Raw genomic sequence first — 14,865 nt, forward strand, 5'->3', positions numbered from 1 at the left:
GTGTGGTTGAAGGGGTGAGGAAGAACCAGTAGCATGTGTGGTCAATTCTCGAAATTTCCAGCAGAGCCTGACCCGGAGCAACCTCACACTGAGCCTGGATCCTGTCTGAGTCATGTGGTATGGTTTTGTGTGTGTGTGTCTGTGTGTTTGTGTGCAAAGAGAATGAATGTGAGTGATTGTGATGCAGCTAATCCTACTGAGAGAGAGAGATAGCTCATCTCTTTATTAGTTCAAGGGAAACACCTGACTGTAATTTCACATTATTGGCATCTCCACTTCAGCTGCACTCAGGCATCAGATATAACTACAGTATAATTATCATTAGAGACATAACTCTGTTCAGTGAAAAGGACAGGGCTTCTATAAACAAATCAACACTGAGCCATATACACTTTTTAATAACCTAATAAACAAATAAACTGAATCTATTTAACCCACCATGCACCTGAGCGATAACTGCTCCTCTTTCTTACCCTTTTCCACAGGCAGATTAAAGCATACCAATGTTGCAGGACACTCTCTTTCCACTCCTTAATGTACATACTGTGAAGTATCATTTATTACCATATACCTTAAAATCTGTTAAAACAGTTATGCAATCTGGACTCGTGCAAAGGTCTCACTCATTGGTTAGTGGCGTCACTGATGGATCCGGTTGTGTTTGCTTGTACTGTGTGATTGTTGGGGTGTACATAGAGCTGCATTGTATTGTGTTGTGGGCCTCCAGGTGGACAGAGCAGCTAAGGGCTTTCAGCTGACAGCAGGAAGTAAAGTGTGTGGGAGCAAGGGAGTGATATGCTTTGCTAAACTATCATCAATAACACCTACAGTCCATCCTGTGCTCCCTGTATACACGCACAGTATATGTTCATGATTGTATGCATGTGGAAGAAAGACGGGCTATATGTCAAAGTATGTCTGTAGTTAGGTGTCAGTGTGTATGCATCTGCAACATCTGGCCTGGGTTCAGGGAGCTGAACTCTGGAGGATGTTCTGCGCCTACACACACTCACAGGGATAAAAAGGTTGTGCACACTGAGACTCAAAGGCCCACTCACACTTTTATTTATTGCTCTTGTATTTGTGTAGAATGTCAACCACACCCTTAGGTCAAAAACCTTAGCTTAAAGCTACTCATATGGATATCATATCAAGTTAAAAATAGAGAACCAAACACAGTGACAGGCAAATTCAAAGAAGCATGAGACTACGGACACCTGCGATATCAGTGGCTTTCCGAAGCAAACATCCATAATGTTACTTATAATTTTCTCATCACGTGCTCACACATGTGTTTACTCGTGTGCAGTATATAGAAAACTGGCTGTGAAATTGCTGTGTTTAAGGATGACAGTTTGAACTGCTGTTATAAGACTAAACACAGAAAGAAAAACAAGAACTTATGGATAAAAGTAAAGTGACTAAAATGAACCCAGAGCTGAAACTGGATTTTTGGATGGTATTATACACCAGAGGATGTTGTGCAAGTCAGTGCTAAAAATGAAGCATGTTGTTGTTTTAACTAAAATACAGCGCTGTGACAAAGTATTTAGCCCCTGAATTTTGTATATTTGTCCCACTTAAATGTTTGGGATCATCAAACAAATTTAAATCCAAGTAAATACAGAATGATGATTTCATATATTGAGGGAAAGAAGCCATCCAAACGTACTGGGACCAGTGTAAAAAGAAACAAAAAAACCTGCCCCCCTTTTGTTAAATCCCACCCACCTTTTTTGCATGAGTACACAAAAGTGTGTGCGTGTGTGCACGATTCCCACCTGGTCCATTTAAGAAATCTTTAATCTGGAGGCAGAGCAGAGGGGGAGGAATCCCTGTTTTACTGTCCACCTCTCCTGATACTGTCTGCAGCCAAAACACATTGTAGTCCAGAGATTCTGGTAGAGTCTTTCCCGGGTCTGAACAAAACGAGGCAGATAAAAACATGAATAGAAAAATAAAAGGTCATACATGTCAACATCAGGAAGTTTCACATTTATTAGTTTGAGTGAATATGACTCATGGGGGGAGATGGAAGTCAATTTGTCCAGGATCTACAGTTTAATAACAAAATTTGAATCCATTTAATCTTTAAAAGTATCCCCAGCCAATCAGTGGAACATATTTACTTATCTCTCTCACCTAGACACTTGTAGTCAGCAGCTACTCCTCTTAAGGACACATCAAACACAGACAGCTCCATCCTCTGTTTGCGGTGGTGACAGCTGAGAAGGGCAGAAGGTTGCATCACCTGTAGGTACAAGAGGGGTTCCAACACCTGGTCGCCAGCCCCTCTTCTCCCAGGCTGCCTAACTATGGTTACACCAAGTGCTTGACGGGCTGAGGAGCGTGTCGGAGTAGGCAGGCCATCCAGGGAGAGCAGGCTGCCTCTCAGCAGTGGAGAGGCCGGCTGGGAGGTGTTGCTGTTGAGGATGTCCTCAGCAGTCAAGCCAGCAAGTGAACTCTGGGTAGCTGGAGGCAGATCTGGAGTTGGGGATGCCGAGGCTGAATGTGACTCAGACTGGAGGCTGGTCTCAGGCTGGTTGAGGGCACTCTTTCCAACCTGAATCAGATAAAAAGGAATCTCCTATGAAATCACTGGAATTTGAGGATCTTACTTTGGTTCTGTTGACCTTATACATATCAAATCGGGCTGTTTGGTGCTGCTTATAAAAACTTGAACCAAAAAACATAATGTGCACTCTGTGTAGATGTGAGCAAGTTTAATTTATCAGCTCCAAATGCACAACACGGTTATTTGTTTGCTTTTCTATCTTGAGTGGGCTTATGTTGAACTGGTGCCCAGATGTCTTTGAGTTCCACATCTGCTTAGACTGTGGGAATCTTTTGAAATGATTTATCAGCATAAATACACACACAGTATATTAATGTTATTATGTGGACAGATGAGCACTGATGGTCCATGTTGCACTATATTAAATTGAGTTGTTATAATTTAGACTGTATGAAACTGCTTTTATCAGACACACAAAATAATTACAAATTCTATTTTCAATTAGACAACTGTACAAAATCAACCTGCTGCAAAACTCAAACATTATAACTCTTATAATAACATAATAACACTGCATGCTATTGAGCATGTTTTCTATTATAATTCTAGACACGTGGATAACAAAGAGATCCAGAAACTGATGCGTGCAAGAGCTTCCATGTGACAAGCTTTTATTATTTACCTTATCCCCAGGCTGCATCTTTTCCGGTGTGCCAGGAATATCCGACAGAGAGGGAATTGCCTTTGGAGGGCTGGAGCAAGCATAGGTCATCACAGACAGCCTACTAGCGGTGAGAAAGATGTCAAAGGGGATAAAGCTTAGGTTCTTGGTAATGGTGGACTTGTGGGAGGGTCTGGCAATGCAGTGGTGACTGGCCCCGCTTTGTTGCTCAATTTGCACAATACGGATGCGAGCGCTGTCACTGCCGAAGCCGCTGTCCTGTCCAGTCCCACTGTGCCGCGATGAAGAGTCAGCGCCCGCTACGGGGTCTCGACCACCTCGCGTCTGCTCATGCCGACGCAGCTGTATATAAAAACATTGAAGGGAAAGCCATGTTGACACAGATGCATATGTTCTTGGCAAAAAAAAAGTGCAAAGGTTATTAGCATTAGCAGGACGAGGAAAAAAAGCTTTTGTGTTTTGTGCTTCTCACCAGAGCACAACAAGCTTCGCAGAAAATTAAGGCGATTAAAAGATTAGTAAAACAGCAGAACTGTAAAAAACTGTTGAAAAAGACCAAAATGCTATTTTTCAAAAGTGTAAAATCCATCACTAGAATGAATGCAAACCAACTGAACTGGATAAGCAGAGGAGGATGGATGGATGGATGGATGTACTAGTACCTCCACCCTTGTAAGGGCGGACCTGTTGTTCACTGACATGCAAAGAAAGAAAACCATAAAAGTCTAGGTAATGTAACTTAGCTTTATCATGTTTGCTTTTTGTAAATTGATAACAGCTATCAGCAGCTAACGTAAGCAGTATGGCTACTAACCTGTGCAAGCCATGAAATTATAAGGTAAAGAGTGTAAATACACAATAATAATTACCACTTTATGATAAAAAATTATGGTTTAAAAAAGAGAAGTCTGTTTGCAATAAAAGACATGACCTTATCTCAAACCAAAGCAAGCTGGTGTGTTAGCATCACCATGGAGATAAGGGAAGCAAATGAAACTGGAGAACATTTGCTGTTTTGTTTTTTTAAATCTGTAAATCAGTTTCTTGTGTCGGTCCTGGCTTTATGAGAGAACACAAATCAAATAACTCATTTGATTGAATCCATGGACAAATTGACCAAAGAAGGGAAGCATCGTACAGCCACAGAGACATTAAAGGCATGCTCTGGGACTTTTTACTGTGGTCTAAAAATCCTTTTGCACTTCTTACAATATTGGAAATGTCTACAAAAAAAGAGCCTCACCCCAGCAAATCAAAATGTTTTGTGTAGTTACTGTGGTATTATGTATGAAGCAGCTGAGATTTTATGCTTGGCTCCAGCTAACGGATGTCGGGAAGGTTCCAGCCGTTGTGGCAATAAAAAGCTTGCAGTGACAGATGATATAAATCAACGCGAGCACTGTTGCTGGATTTCAAGTGACAATGAAAACCGGCATCTTTATTCTGCTACCAAAGAATGCCATCTTCCAAGGCTACAAAGAAGCTGCCATTAGCTCCCATGGGATAGATATGAGACAAATAACTAAAACTAAATGCTACCTACCAAATCCCTTACTGGACATGTTTCCAGAACTGACATATATATAGCTGGAATATCCAAATGATTTGACTTTTTGAAAAAATTCCCAAATGTGTGGAAACATTTCTAGATGCTAAGAAAAACTGTTTGGATCACAACACACAGAAGCACTTTGTTAAAGTGGAGCAGAGGCTGACGTAAGAAAAAAGGAAAAAATGAAAGAATGCAAACAGGTCTCATGTAAGCATATAAGGTGGGTCTGGTGTGTTTGACCACTACTTCACATCAAAAAAATCCCTCCTCTTATACTGTACAGGTTTGTTAGACGCAGCATGAGTAGTCAGTTACTCACCAGTTCCAACACCAGTTACACCATGACTGAGGCCTATCCCCAGTGTTTCCCATCCATGTAAACAGGAACAGCGTCAGTTTCGATTAGCTACTGCTGTCTTTTGAAACATGATGAATTGTAAAACACAGGAGACAGACCCAAGGTGTGTCCCATTCTCTCCCACCCTCATCTGCTCCAGTCTGCACATGGTTGCTATTACAGCATGTACTCTCAGCTGCCCCCTCTCTTTCTCTGCATCACTCCCTTCCACACACTCCAATGAGAATTTTAAATGTATATTATTGCTGTGGCGGAGATAGTGTTTCAAGACCTCCAGGCAAACACTAAACCCACTGGCAGCACATTAGACAGAATACTTGACTTATTAGATATTTCCTATTCTAAACAGTGTCATCAAAGGCTAAGAACAAGAGCCATATAAAACGCAGCAGCATGCCTGCCTGCCTGTTCTGTTCAACTGGCCTCATGTGTGGGGCTTCCATAGGATTGGCCTAGCCAGATCCCCTTCCTTTCTCTGCCATAATGAGGACAGGATGTGTGCATTTCTTTTCTGTAGAAATGTCAGATTTTCCAAGCAATGAGGAGGAGAGAGAAGGCAGAAAGGGCCTGGACTTGTCTCCATGTGTGTTAAGTTAAGCGAGTGAAACTTGCACTGAGGTAAGGAGGTATTTGAAAAGGTATTCAGCAAAGGCAAAACATCCCCTCCGAGGAGCACCCGACATTGGAAGGGACAAATAAGCTGCATAGCAGCTGGGAAAGAGAGCGTGCCAGCAGAACCTGCCAGACGCTCTTTATGCTTTTCTCCCTTCCCAAACGTAGGCTGTACACATGCATTTACAATTACAGCAAATACCCCATCTTCTCTTTAACCACCACTACTAGCAGAGTGCCCCCTAAGCAAATTTTTGGTCTATATTTAGATGTGCTTACAAGTGGAATAAGGGATGATGGGGAACACAATCAGAGCCACGCAGGAAGAGAGACAATGAAAAAACGTGCCAAATGCACAGTGTTCATAAGTTCGTGCATTCAATCAGTGTATTCACAAACATGTACGCATAAACACATGAAGTCAGTGGCTATTCAATCACTTTAACTTGCTGCTTCTTCTTCTTGCAGCTTAGTTAGATCCCTATTGTACCTACTAACTGGAAAAAAACAGCATGTATACAAAGAAAACATATACCTCTATATGCATTAACTTTATACCAATTTATTCAATTATTGAGGGCAATAAATTTAAAATACAAACATTGACTGTAACTACAGGACCGGTCCCAGCTGGAATCCCCTTTTCCAGCTATTACTTTCTATTATATTATATAATGGCTTCACTGGAAACACTCTTTCCAGATCCCAATGCAATCTTCCTCTGGACTTAGGTGATCGTGATCATGAACGTGCAACTACGCACACATACACATCCCTCCACACCCGAACCCCCACCAGCCAATCGTGAGGTCATCCCATCAGAGTCTCCAGGCAGAGCATTCTGGAAAATGAAGGATAATCCCCAAAGTGTGAAACCATGAGTCTCCTGAGTGCCAATCATATCACAGTGCATCTGTGTGACTCCTGACCCCATTTCTATCAGTGTAACTCAGAACAGCTTGCTGAAGAAAGGCTAACACTCGGAAGCAAGTGTCACATCATCCAAATGCCACCCGTTCACAGTGCTGGCTGGCTAGTCAAATATGACAGCATACTTTTTACATTTGAATATCACATATGCAGTTGATGCTTTCCAGATGAATGAAAAGAAAGTTGCCATTCGGGATCAGGGATCATGAAAATCTGGATTTTTAAGATGGTAGGGAAGTCCATGGTAGTCGACAGGAAAGAATAAAATAAATACGATCCAAGTAACAAAGGTGACTATTATTCCTTTCAAGACGGCCCATTTAATAGCCACATATCCAAACTGTAGTCCAACTACATTCAGGTTCGTATAATACAAGGATTCCCAAAAGTTCCCAGACTGAAATGGTACAACAGGATAAAACCCACAAAAATAGCACTAAATGAGACTAAAATTCCTTTATCCCCAAGAAATACACTGGCCACGTTTAAAGCAGCCTGGATGAATGGCTGATGAGATATGTGTAGAGCACTCAGAGAGGCATACAGAGATTTCTTGATTTATTAGTGAAATGCTTCAGCTTGAATTCCTCCAGTGAATGACAGGCTGTTGCAGTAGCCATAGCAGCCAGGTGAGGTCAGCTTAGGGAACTGAGCCACTTTTCATGCATTTTTAGTAGAAAAATGGTTTATCCCATTTTTCCCATGTTCTCTTGTAACTCCAGTAGAATTCCCATTGAAAAACACGGGAAGTCATTACTAAATCTTTCTGACAGCACTATTCAGTTCAGCTACTTGCTTGCAAAATGCCTACATTGAAATTAACTTCTGTATCTTGACTACATCAAAGTTTATATGTTAAGCCCCTGCTGTGCTACCCACTTTTGTTTACCAGAAGCATAAAGCTGATAGCAGGCCTCTGTGTTATTGTGCCAATGAAGGAAAACTTCAATGCAGCAATACCTCATCTTAATCAAAATAACAATAATACGTTACCACATGCCATTAGAAACCACAACTCACTTGCTTATTTTCTTGAGGGAAACAGAGGAGGGAAGACATTTATAATATGAAGTCACTGCTTTGTACGCCATAATGCAGAGCAAGAAAGGGCATCAAAGGCAGTCATTTAGCACACTAAACTTTGTTTCAATAACAAAGGCAACCTGCTATGCACTTTAACTGAACCACAACAAAGAGGTAAAGGAAGGTCGTGACCCCAGAGCTCGCAAATGGATGCCGAGTGCTTCGGCGTGACTGTCGACTGTACTTTAAACAGTGTACTCCAAAGCTCAGGGCGCCAAGTGGGGCCATTTTAACAAGCTCCCTCCACCCAGTAATGCTGGTGGGTGGGTTTACTCCGCCAGGGTTTAGCAACATGTTTCTCAAAGGAACACGAGAGACAATATCCGAACCATTTTGTTTTTTCCTTCCACGCTCCAGGTCCCCAGATAGCTCTCCTTACTCCATTTCTCCATCTATTGGTGTGGACCAAAGGAATAACAATGTGGGAATATTTTGCTTACCATGTCAGAGAATCTCTCGCTCCTTTGATGCCACGTGACTCACGGGGGGAAAGCAAACACTGCGGTGACAGTAATAATTTATGCATGTTGACATTCCTAAAGCACTGGGTCAGTTGGAACACTTTTCATCCGGAAAGACCGACTGGGGCAGAAGCGAGGAGATGGCTGGTCTAAACAGAGGAGCATGAGAGAGGGGCTTGTGAAACACCTAACTGAAAAAACAAAGGAAAGATGAACCGACAAGAACATGAATGCAGAGATGATGTTCTTTGGTTTCCAGCTGCCCTATAGTTTGGAAAAGCTCTGGCCCAGAAACAAAGATGCGAAATGATAAAGGCGGGAGAATGGAAAGAACAACTGTAAAGAGAGCGAGTTAATGTGGTCCATGTGGGGAACTACAGTTTGCTTCTCAACAAAGACCTGGCTCTGGAAGATGTGGCGACCAAAGCCTCTGTTTTATAATTGAACTTCAAAAACGTTTTTCTCTCATGCCTGCTCACGACATTAGCTTGCTTACAAATATTTTGCTACAAATAGAATGCAGATTGCCATTGCTCAGTACATCAGAGCTGCATCCAGAGCGCTGACATTATGCAGGCTACAGTAGTGTGCTCAACACGTTGAGGCCTTCCCAGTGTGACTCCAGGCCCTTGGAGAAGCTCGCCAAACCCACCATGCCCCGCTCCAAATCTCTGGCAATCAAGAATGATTTAAAAGGTTTGACAGACACCCTTAAAGCTCAACAGGAGATGTATTGCTTCAGTCATCCCCGTCAGATCCACCATCTAAACCCAAATCCTGACAATTATGTCGCACCAATCAAATCTACTGCTTAGGTTAGGGGTGACTGTGAGGACGTGCAGGAATGACCCCATATCGCAACGATAGCACAAGCTCTTTATATAAGCAGGATGCAATGCAGTTGCCTAACTCGCCGAAGGAAGCGTTCAAAAGACGGCACAAGACAAGTTCTAGATTAACACCACAAGCGTGTTAGTGAAAACAAACAAAGGAGGGAAAGCGGCCCGACCGTCATGATGCAAGTATTCAGAAATGATACACAGAGTCTCTCTGCTCATCCGACATAATCTCTTGGCTGCAATCAGACACTGCTGAACAGACTTTATCACCAAACGCTTCCATCATTAATAATGAACATGATACAAGATAAACTAAATAAGCAGAGTTACAAAAGTGAAATTTTAAAGCTAAATGGAGGACTTGGCAGCTCGAACACCGCTGATAAATGTCGTCTGATGGCCTTTATGCACTTAATATGAAAACATCCATACCGACTCCTGTCCGATATACTTAAACAACTGCACCCAGGCTCGTAACATTTTACAGGGTACCTGTTTACAATAACTTGAAGGCCAGATGAGGGGGAAAAAACCATGATGAGAAGTCACAGTGAGACAGAAGCACCCTGGGGTCTGTCTTTTCTCTGAGCCGCTATGATCCTAGCCCCCACAGCAGCAGAATATTAGACGTACTTTTCTTCTGTTTTTCCACAGGGATGGAGCAGAGCACAACTGGCTCTCGTTAGGCCTCGCCATCCCTGTTTATTTTTGAGATCTGTGTGGGAGCAATTTTCTAATCTAAAATACAGGCTCCAGTATATGCCAAAAGTCCCTGAGTGAGGTGAGATTAACGGTGGTCAAAGTTGTTTCTGAAAGTGGGCATAAAAGTCCCTTTCGCTGAGCTACTGTGAGACATCTCGGAGCTTTAGATGTTAGACCAGTGGTGTCTCTGTGAAGACACTGGCAACGATTTTGCGTTCTTGACGCATCTCATCGCTCGCTACATTTTCACTGGCAAAGCAAAGTGTGACACTCATGGTCCCACAATAAAGAATAAAGCAGCAAAGTACCTTAAGATTTCTCATCCGAGGTTTTGGCCTAACGTCATTAGCTTTGGCGCTACGTTTTCAACAAACAAACAACAAAAGAAACCACAAACTGCATTGTCTTCAGCATGACCTTGGCGGTTCAAGAAAGCAAATGTCTAAGAGACTTCAAAAAGCTGCAGAAATGCCTTTCATTAAGTCGTGGAGTGTTCTTCTGAAACTTGTGCTGCTTGCCAGCCATCTCTGTATTCTCTGCTTTAGTTACAAGTTTGTAAGCAGAGAGTAACAGCAGGGGAAAACAACAGAGTCCTGAGGTGATGCGAGGCTGTTTGGAGCAGGACAGGGTGGGAGGTGTAGGAGGCAGATGCTCACCAGGTGGTCTTATAGAAGATTGGGAGCGATGCTGCTGTGATCAGCTCACGCTCCAGGAAGCCCGCACATACACGCTCACAATTTCAAAAAGAGACACAGTAAGAGCGCACCGCTTCATAAGTGAGGAGACACACACAAATATGCACTTAAGACTGCACTGAAAACTCAAAAGTGGCTTGAAGACAAAACAATCCTGGCTCTCTGTCTATTTACAGCAGGAGGACTGAAGTAATCTTCCTGTAATTTGTGCCTGGATTAGCTACGAGGGTCGAGTGAGACAAAAGCTCTCGGGTTCTGCATGTTAGGCTCTCAAAGGAGAATTATGTAAGACCCCCTATCCCCTGACTTGGCTGACCAAGAAGGACCCTGATAATGGAAACATAGTGTAGAGGACAAGGCTAAACTAACAAAAAAAATGATCTGCAGACAGAAAAATGAACATGAACGTAGCTCAAAGGCTCATTTTGGGAGAACAAACAATTTCACATGTTCAAAGTAATGATAAACTGACTGCATGGATGGGTGGGGGGATTCAGAAGCAGCTTACATGGAAGGAAACACCTGTGTGAGGGGGCATCTGCTGATTCATTTTTGACATGTACACTGGAGCTCATCCAAGAAGACAAACTGAAGCAGGTGAAGTACAAAATCAAGCCCACGTCCTGATTATTTAAACCATCTGAGCTACGTTTTTCAGTTGTGTCTCCGGTGACTACATGGAACTTACCCGTGCATATCTGTCATTACCTTGACTTCACGTGGGTTTTACACGCTGCTATCAGATTTCAGTTCCAGTCGCAAACTTAAACATATTCAGTTCACAAATGTACTGATAGATAACAGTTCATGTATACATGGAATAATGCTCGGTTCCTCCATCACTAACATTAAGAACACATGTGGCACAATAACTCACGCCATAATGCAGTACACATAACAACTACTCTCGTCGCTGAATGACCTCTTGTGAATCTTTCAATTAACTGAATTAAGGACGTCGCGTTTTGTTTTAGCAGAACTCAATGCTACTGCAGACCATAACGCAAAAAGACAAGAAAGAAAGAGGAGAATAACAAAGACACTACACACTCACACTTTTATTGCAGTGTTCGAGTTACTTAATCTTCCCCATCACCTGTTTTTCTAGGTGGAATCTTGCTTTTACAGGTGGATGGAAGAAAAAACACCCCCACAACTATTTCCTCTTTTCACTTCACTGGACAAAAATTCTGTGTTTTTACACTGAACAAAATCTACCATAGTGTCTGCTAGCTGGCCTGGTGCACATTGCTTTTACTAGTCCCCTGGGTTTATGACCCTGTTTCCCTTGCAGGCAGAGAGAGAGGGCACTTCTGCTCACCTGAGTTGTCACTCGATCTCTGGGTTCACGGCGGGGGCCTCCTGCCTTTCCTCAAAGGCACCATTTGTTTCCCTGCTCTAACAGAATTCCGAGCTTTGTGATTTTATCTGGAGTTTTCACGCCAATTTTGCCAAAACCGATTGAGGAGAGAGCAAATTCAGCTGCTACTGATCTCAAATAGATTGAGTTTCCAAGGGGCCAATTTAAGAATGTGCCACGGTTATGCTCTGAGAAGAAGGTTGGTTGGAGTGCAGAGGCTGAACAGGGAAGGTGAGCTGTTATGACTGGCTGTCAATTAGCAGTTGATTCACACAGAAGGGTCAGTTAGACACAGGGAAAAAAAAGAAAAAGATATGGTTTCATAACAAAAGAAGGGCAGCAAGATGAACATTGGCTATGAAAATATGTATGTTTAAGATAAGCTGAGACGACACTTACTTTACAGATCTAAGGCAGCCAAAATGGAAAAGGAGACAGCTGCACAAGGAGCTTTATTTATTATTCCTCTCAGCAGCAACCGGGCGAATGAAAATAGTGCTAAGCAGGATGGGAAAAGGTCAGGGTGAAAGGAATCTGGCCCTCAGAGAGGGTTAATAGCCAGGTTGACTGGTTAAGAGCTGACCTCTCAGGAACATCAGCTCCCAGCTTTACAGACAAATTCTTTGGACGGAGACAGGAATCAAAGCAAACACCACATTCAGACGCTGTACTCTCACTCTGTAATGGCTCATCTTTGAACATTTCTTCCTTACTCTCTTCCTTCTCCTCTCATTTGGCAAACCTCTCTCAAGCCGTCTCCACTGTCTGCTCTGTTACTTTTCCATGCTTTAGATTTTTACCCTCGTTTCATGTCTCCTTATTTCTGTTGGCCAGCAGAGCACTGAAAAGATCCTCTGACACCTTACTGTCCTGGAAAGATCAGAGGTCAAGAAAGATACTCGAGTTCTCAAAGCTCAACAGCTACAAGACAATATGAAACACTCATCACAAAGAGGAGTGGCTTGGGAAACGGTTTACTTTAAACATATACAGACGAGGATTCGGCCGCAGGTCGCTCGCTGAGCCAAGCTTGTCAACAGCACCGTGGCTAAGATAAGCTGTCCTACGTGCTTTTGACATCCAGCTAACACTCCTACGTGAAAGAGAGCTACACACAGGCCATCAAGCTTCCATGCTCCCACAGTAACATTTAGCAGTATTTGGTAAGAGTGAGTTACTTTTATTTGGTTATTATACTTAACATTATGCAAAATTTTCAAGATATTTGAAAGGATGACCTGTCACAGAACTGTATTCTGTTTGTTCGTGTAATCCCAGACTAATGGGAGCTCTGAGGAGGCCCCATCACGAAACAGTATGGCACATACTGAAAAAAAAGCCACTATGCCTCCTTAAGGGTAGACATTTAAGACTAAACAGATGTAACAGCACAGTATTATTGTCTCCAGAGGAGGAACCCTGCCCAATAGCAGCCATTTAGTCCAGTAACTAGCTAGCTATGGAAGAGCCAACACTCTTCCAGCAAGCAGACGTGCCAGTTCCACGATGGAGAAAAGATTGAATGGGATAGACAGTGTGGGAAAGAAAGTTGGACAAGGTAAACAGAGAGAAGGCAATAATGGGTGACTGGGAACCTGATGTATTTTTTAAGATTTATACTTCAGACAGTCCAACCTGATAACATCTTGTAAACCTGTATACAACCCTTTACATGTTTGTGTGTGCACTGGCATCAGTGGGGATGTATGTGTGTTTGTTTGTGTGTGTGTGTACATGAGTGTTGGAGGAAGTCTAAATCCCCGTTTCCCATGCGTGTAATCATCCCAGGATGAGGTGGAAGATGAAGCCGACCGGGACTTCCCCTGCACCAGAGGGTATTTTCCTCTAACACTGTGGTACGAGCACATGGCTGACCCGGGCTGCCTCTGTATGTGCTTTTTTTTACTATGTGTGTCTGTGTGTGTGTGAAAGAGAGTGATAAAAATAAAAAAGTATTGTTATCACTGCTAAAATAATATGTTTGCTTATGACTGTAGCAAGCGTATAAAAGGCACACAGTAAAATCAGAAAATGACAGAATAACTGAAAGACTGTCAGGAACAAACTTGCACACTTTCACACACTGTCATCTAAATCTCTTACTCTGTCTTCTAGAGAACAAATAACGTCATAGCAGAGCTGACACACAGAATGCATACACACATGCGCACACGCACACACGCACACACACACACGGGTCAGCTGTTCAGTCATAAAGAACCATTAAGAGTCCTGGCTCCCAAATAAAAGCAGAATACAGTTACCATGTTGAGAATGTGGAAACAATGTGTATGGCAGAGTGTGTGTGTGTGTGTGTGTGTGTGTGTGTGTGTGTGTGTGTGTGTGTGTGTGTGTGTGTGTGTGTGTGTGTGAGTGTGTGTGTGCGCGTGCGCGTGCATGGTATGGGTCTGCATTTCTGTGTTGCTTGGTGACACAGCTGATGACATAGCAGTGAGATGAGTACCACAAACTGCTCCATCATCTATTCATAGCTCCCTGGCTGAGGGTCGTCCTGCTGCCTAAACTGAACTCAGCCTCACTTTATCATCATTAACATCGAGCACAAAAAATGACGGATCATAATGCTGCAATAAACATCCCTACGATGAAGTGATTCAAGGAGCAACACATCTGCTTATCTAGTGCTTAGGAATCAGCTGTTCGGTCATAAAGAAGCACATGTTTTGCATCTCAATCATTTTAAGTGGAAACTGGTAACTGTCGATAAAGCACAATAAGAGGGTATGAAAGAGATTATGAGAAAATAAAAATCGAACATCTGTATGGAAAGGCCATAACAATGTGTATGTGTGGACAGACTCCTCTGAACACAGCACAGTGTCTAGAAATGACTGAAATCACACACAACACTTGAACGAGTGTCTTGCCTCACCACTGCCAGGGAACCCAAAAGCCCCTACAAAACAAATTCATTAACCAAGACAATAAAACACAGCTGTGAGGGGCAATGGAACCGTTTGAAATGAGTGCCTGGGATTGTGGAGAATCTGTTCAAGACAAACAGCATGCTAAGAAAAAAGAAAAAAAAAATCAGAGGAAAGGATTTGGAAATAAG

The 14,865-nt window shown here is 42.7% G+C and overlaps 1 protein-coding gene across 5 annotated transcripts in view; it reads right to left on the bottom strand.

Annotated features, from left to right (window-relative positions):
* The window catches only part of vps13b (vacuolar protein sorting 13 homolog B), a 317,427-nt gene that overhangs the window by 103,206 nt on the left and 199,356 nt on the right, over window positions 1-14,865 (bottom strand). For all 5 annotated transcript variants that reach the window (XM_085178382.1, XM_085178384.1, XM_085178380.1 and 2 more), the window contains 3 exons: window positions 3,198-3,539; window positions 2,143-2,563; window positions 1,782-1,919 (listed from right to left, as the gene is read on the bottom strand). In XM_085178382.1, coding sequence (XP_085034508.1) covers window positions 1,782-1,919; window positions 2,143-2,563; window positions 3,198-3,539 — 901 coding nt within the window. The remainder of the gene's footprint in view (window positions 1-1,781; window positions 1,920-2,142; window positions 2,564-3,197; window positions 3,540-14,865) is intronic.

The sequence above is a fragment of the Neolamprologus multifasciatus genome, chromosome 11, assembly GCF_963576455.1.
Source record: "Neolamprologus multifasciatus chromosome 11, fNeoMul1.2, whole genome shotgun sequence".
Taxonomy (NCBI): Eukaryota; Metazoa; Chordata; class Actinopteri; order Cichliformes; family Cichlidae; genus Neolamprologus; species Neolamprologus multifasciatus.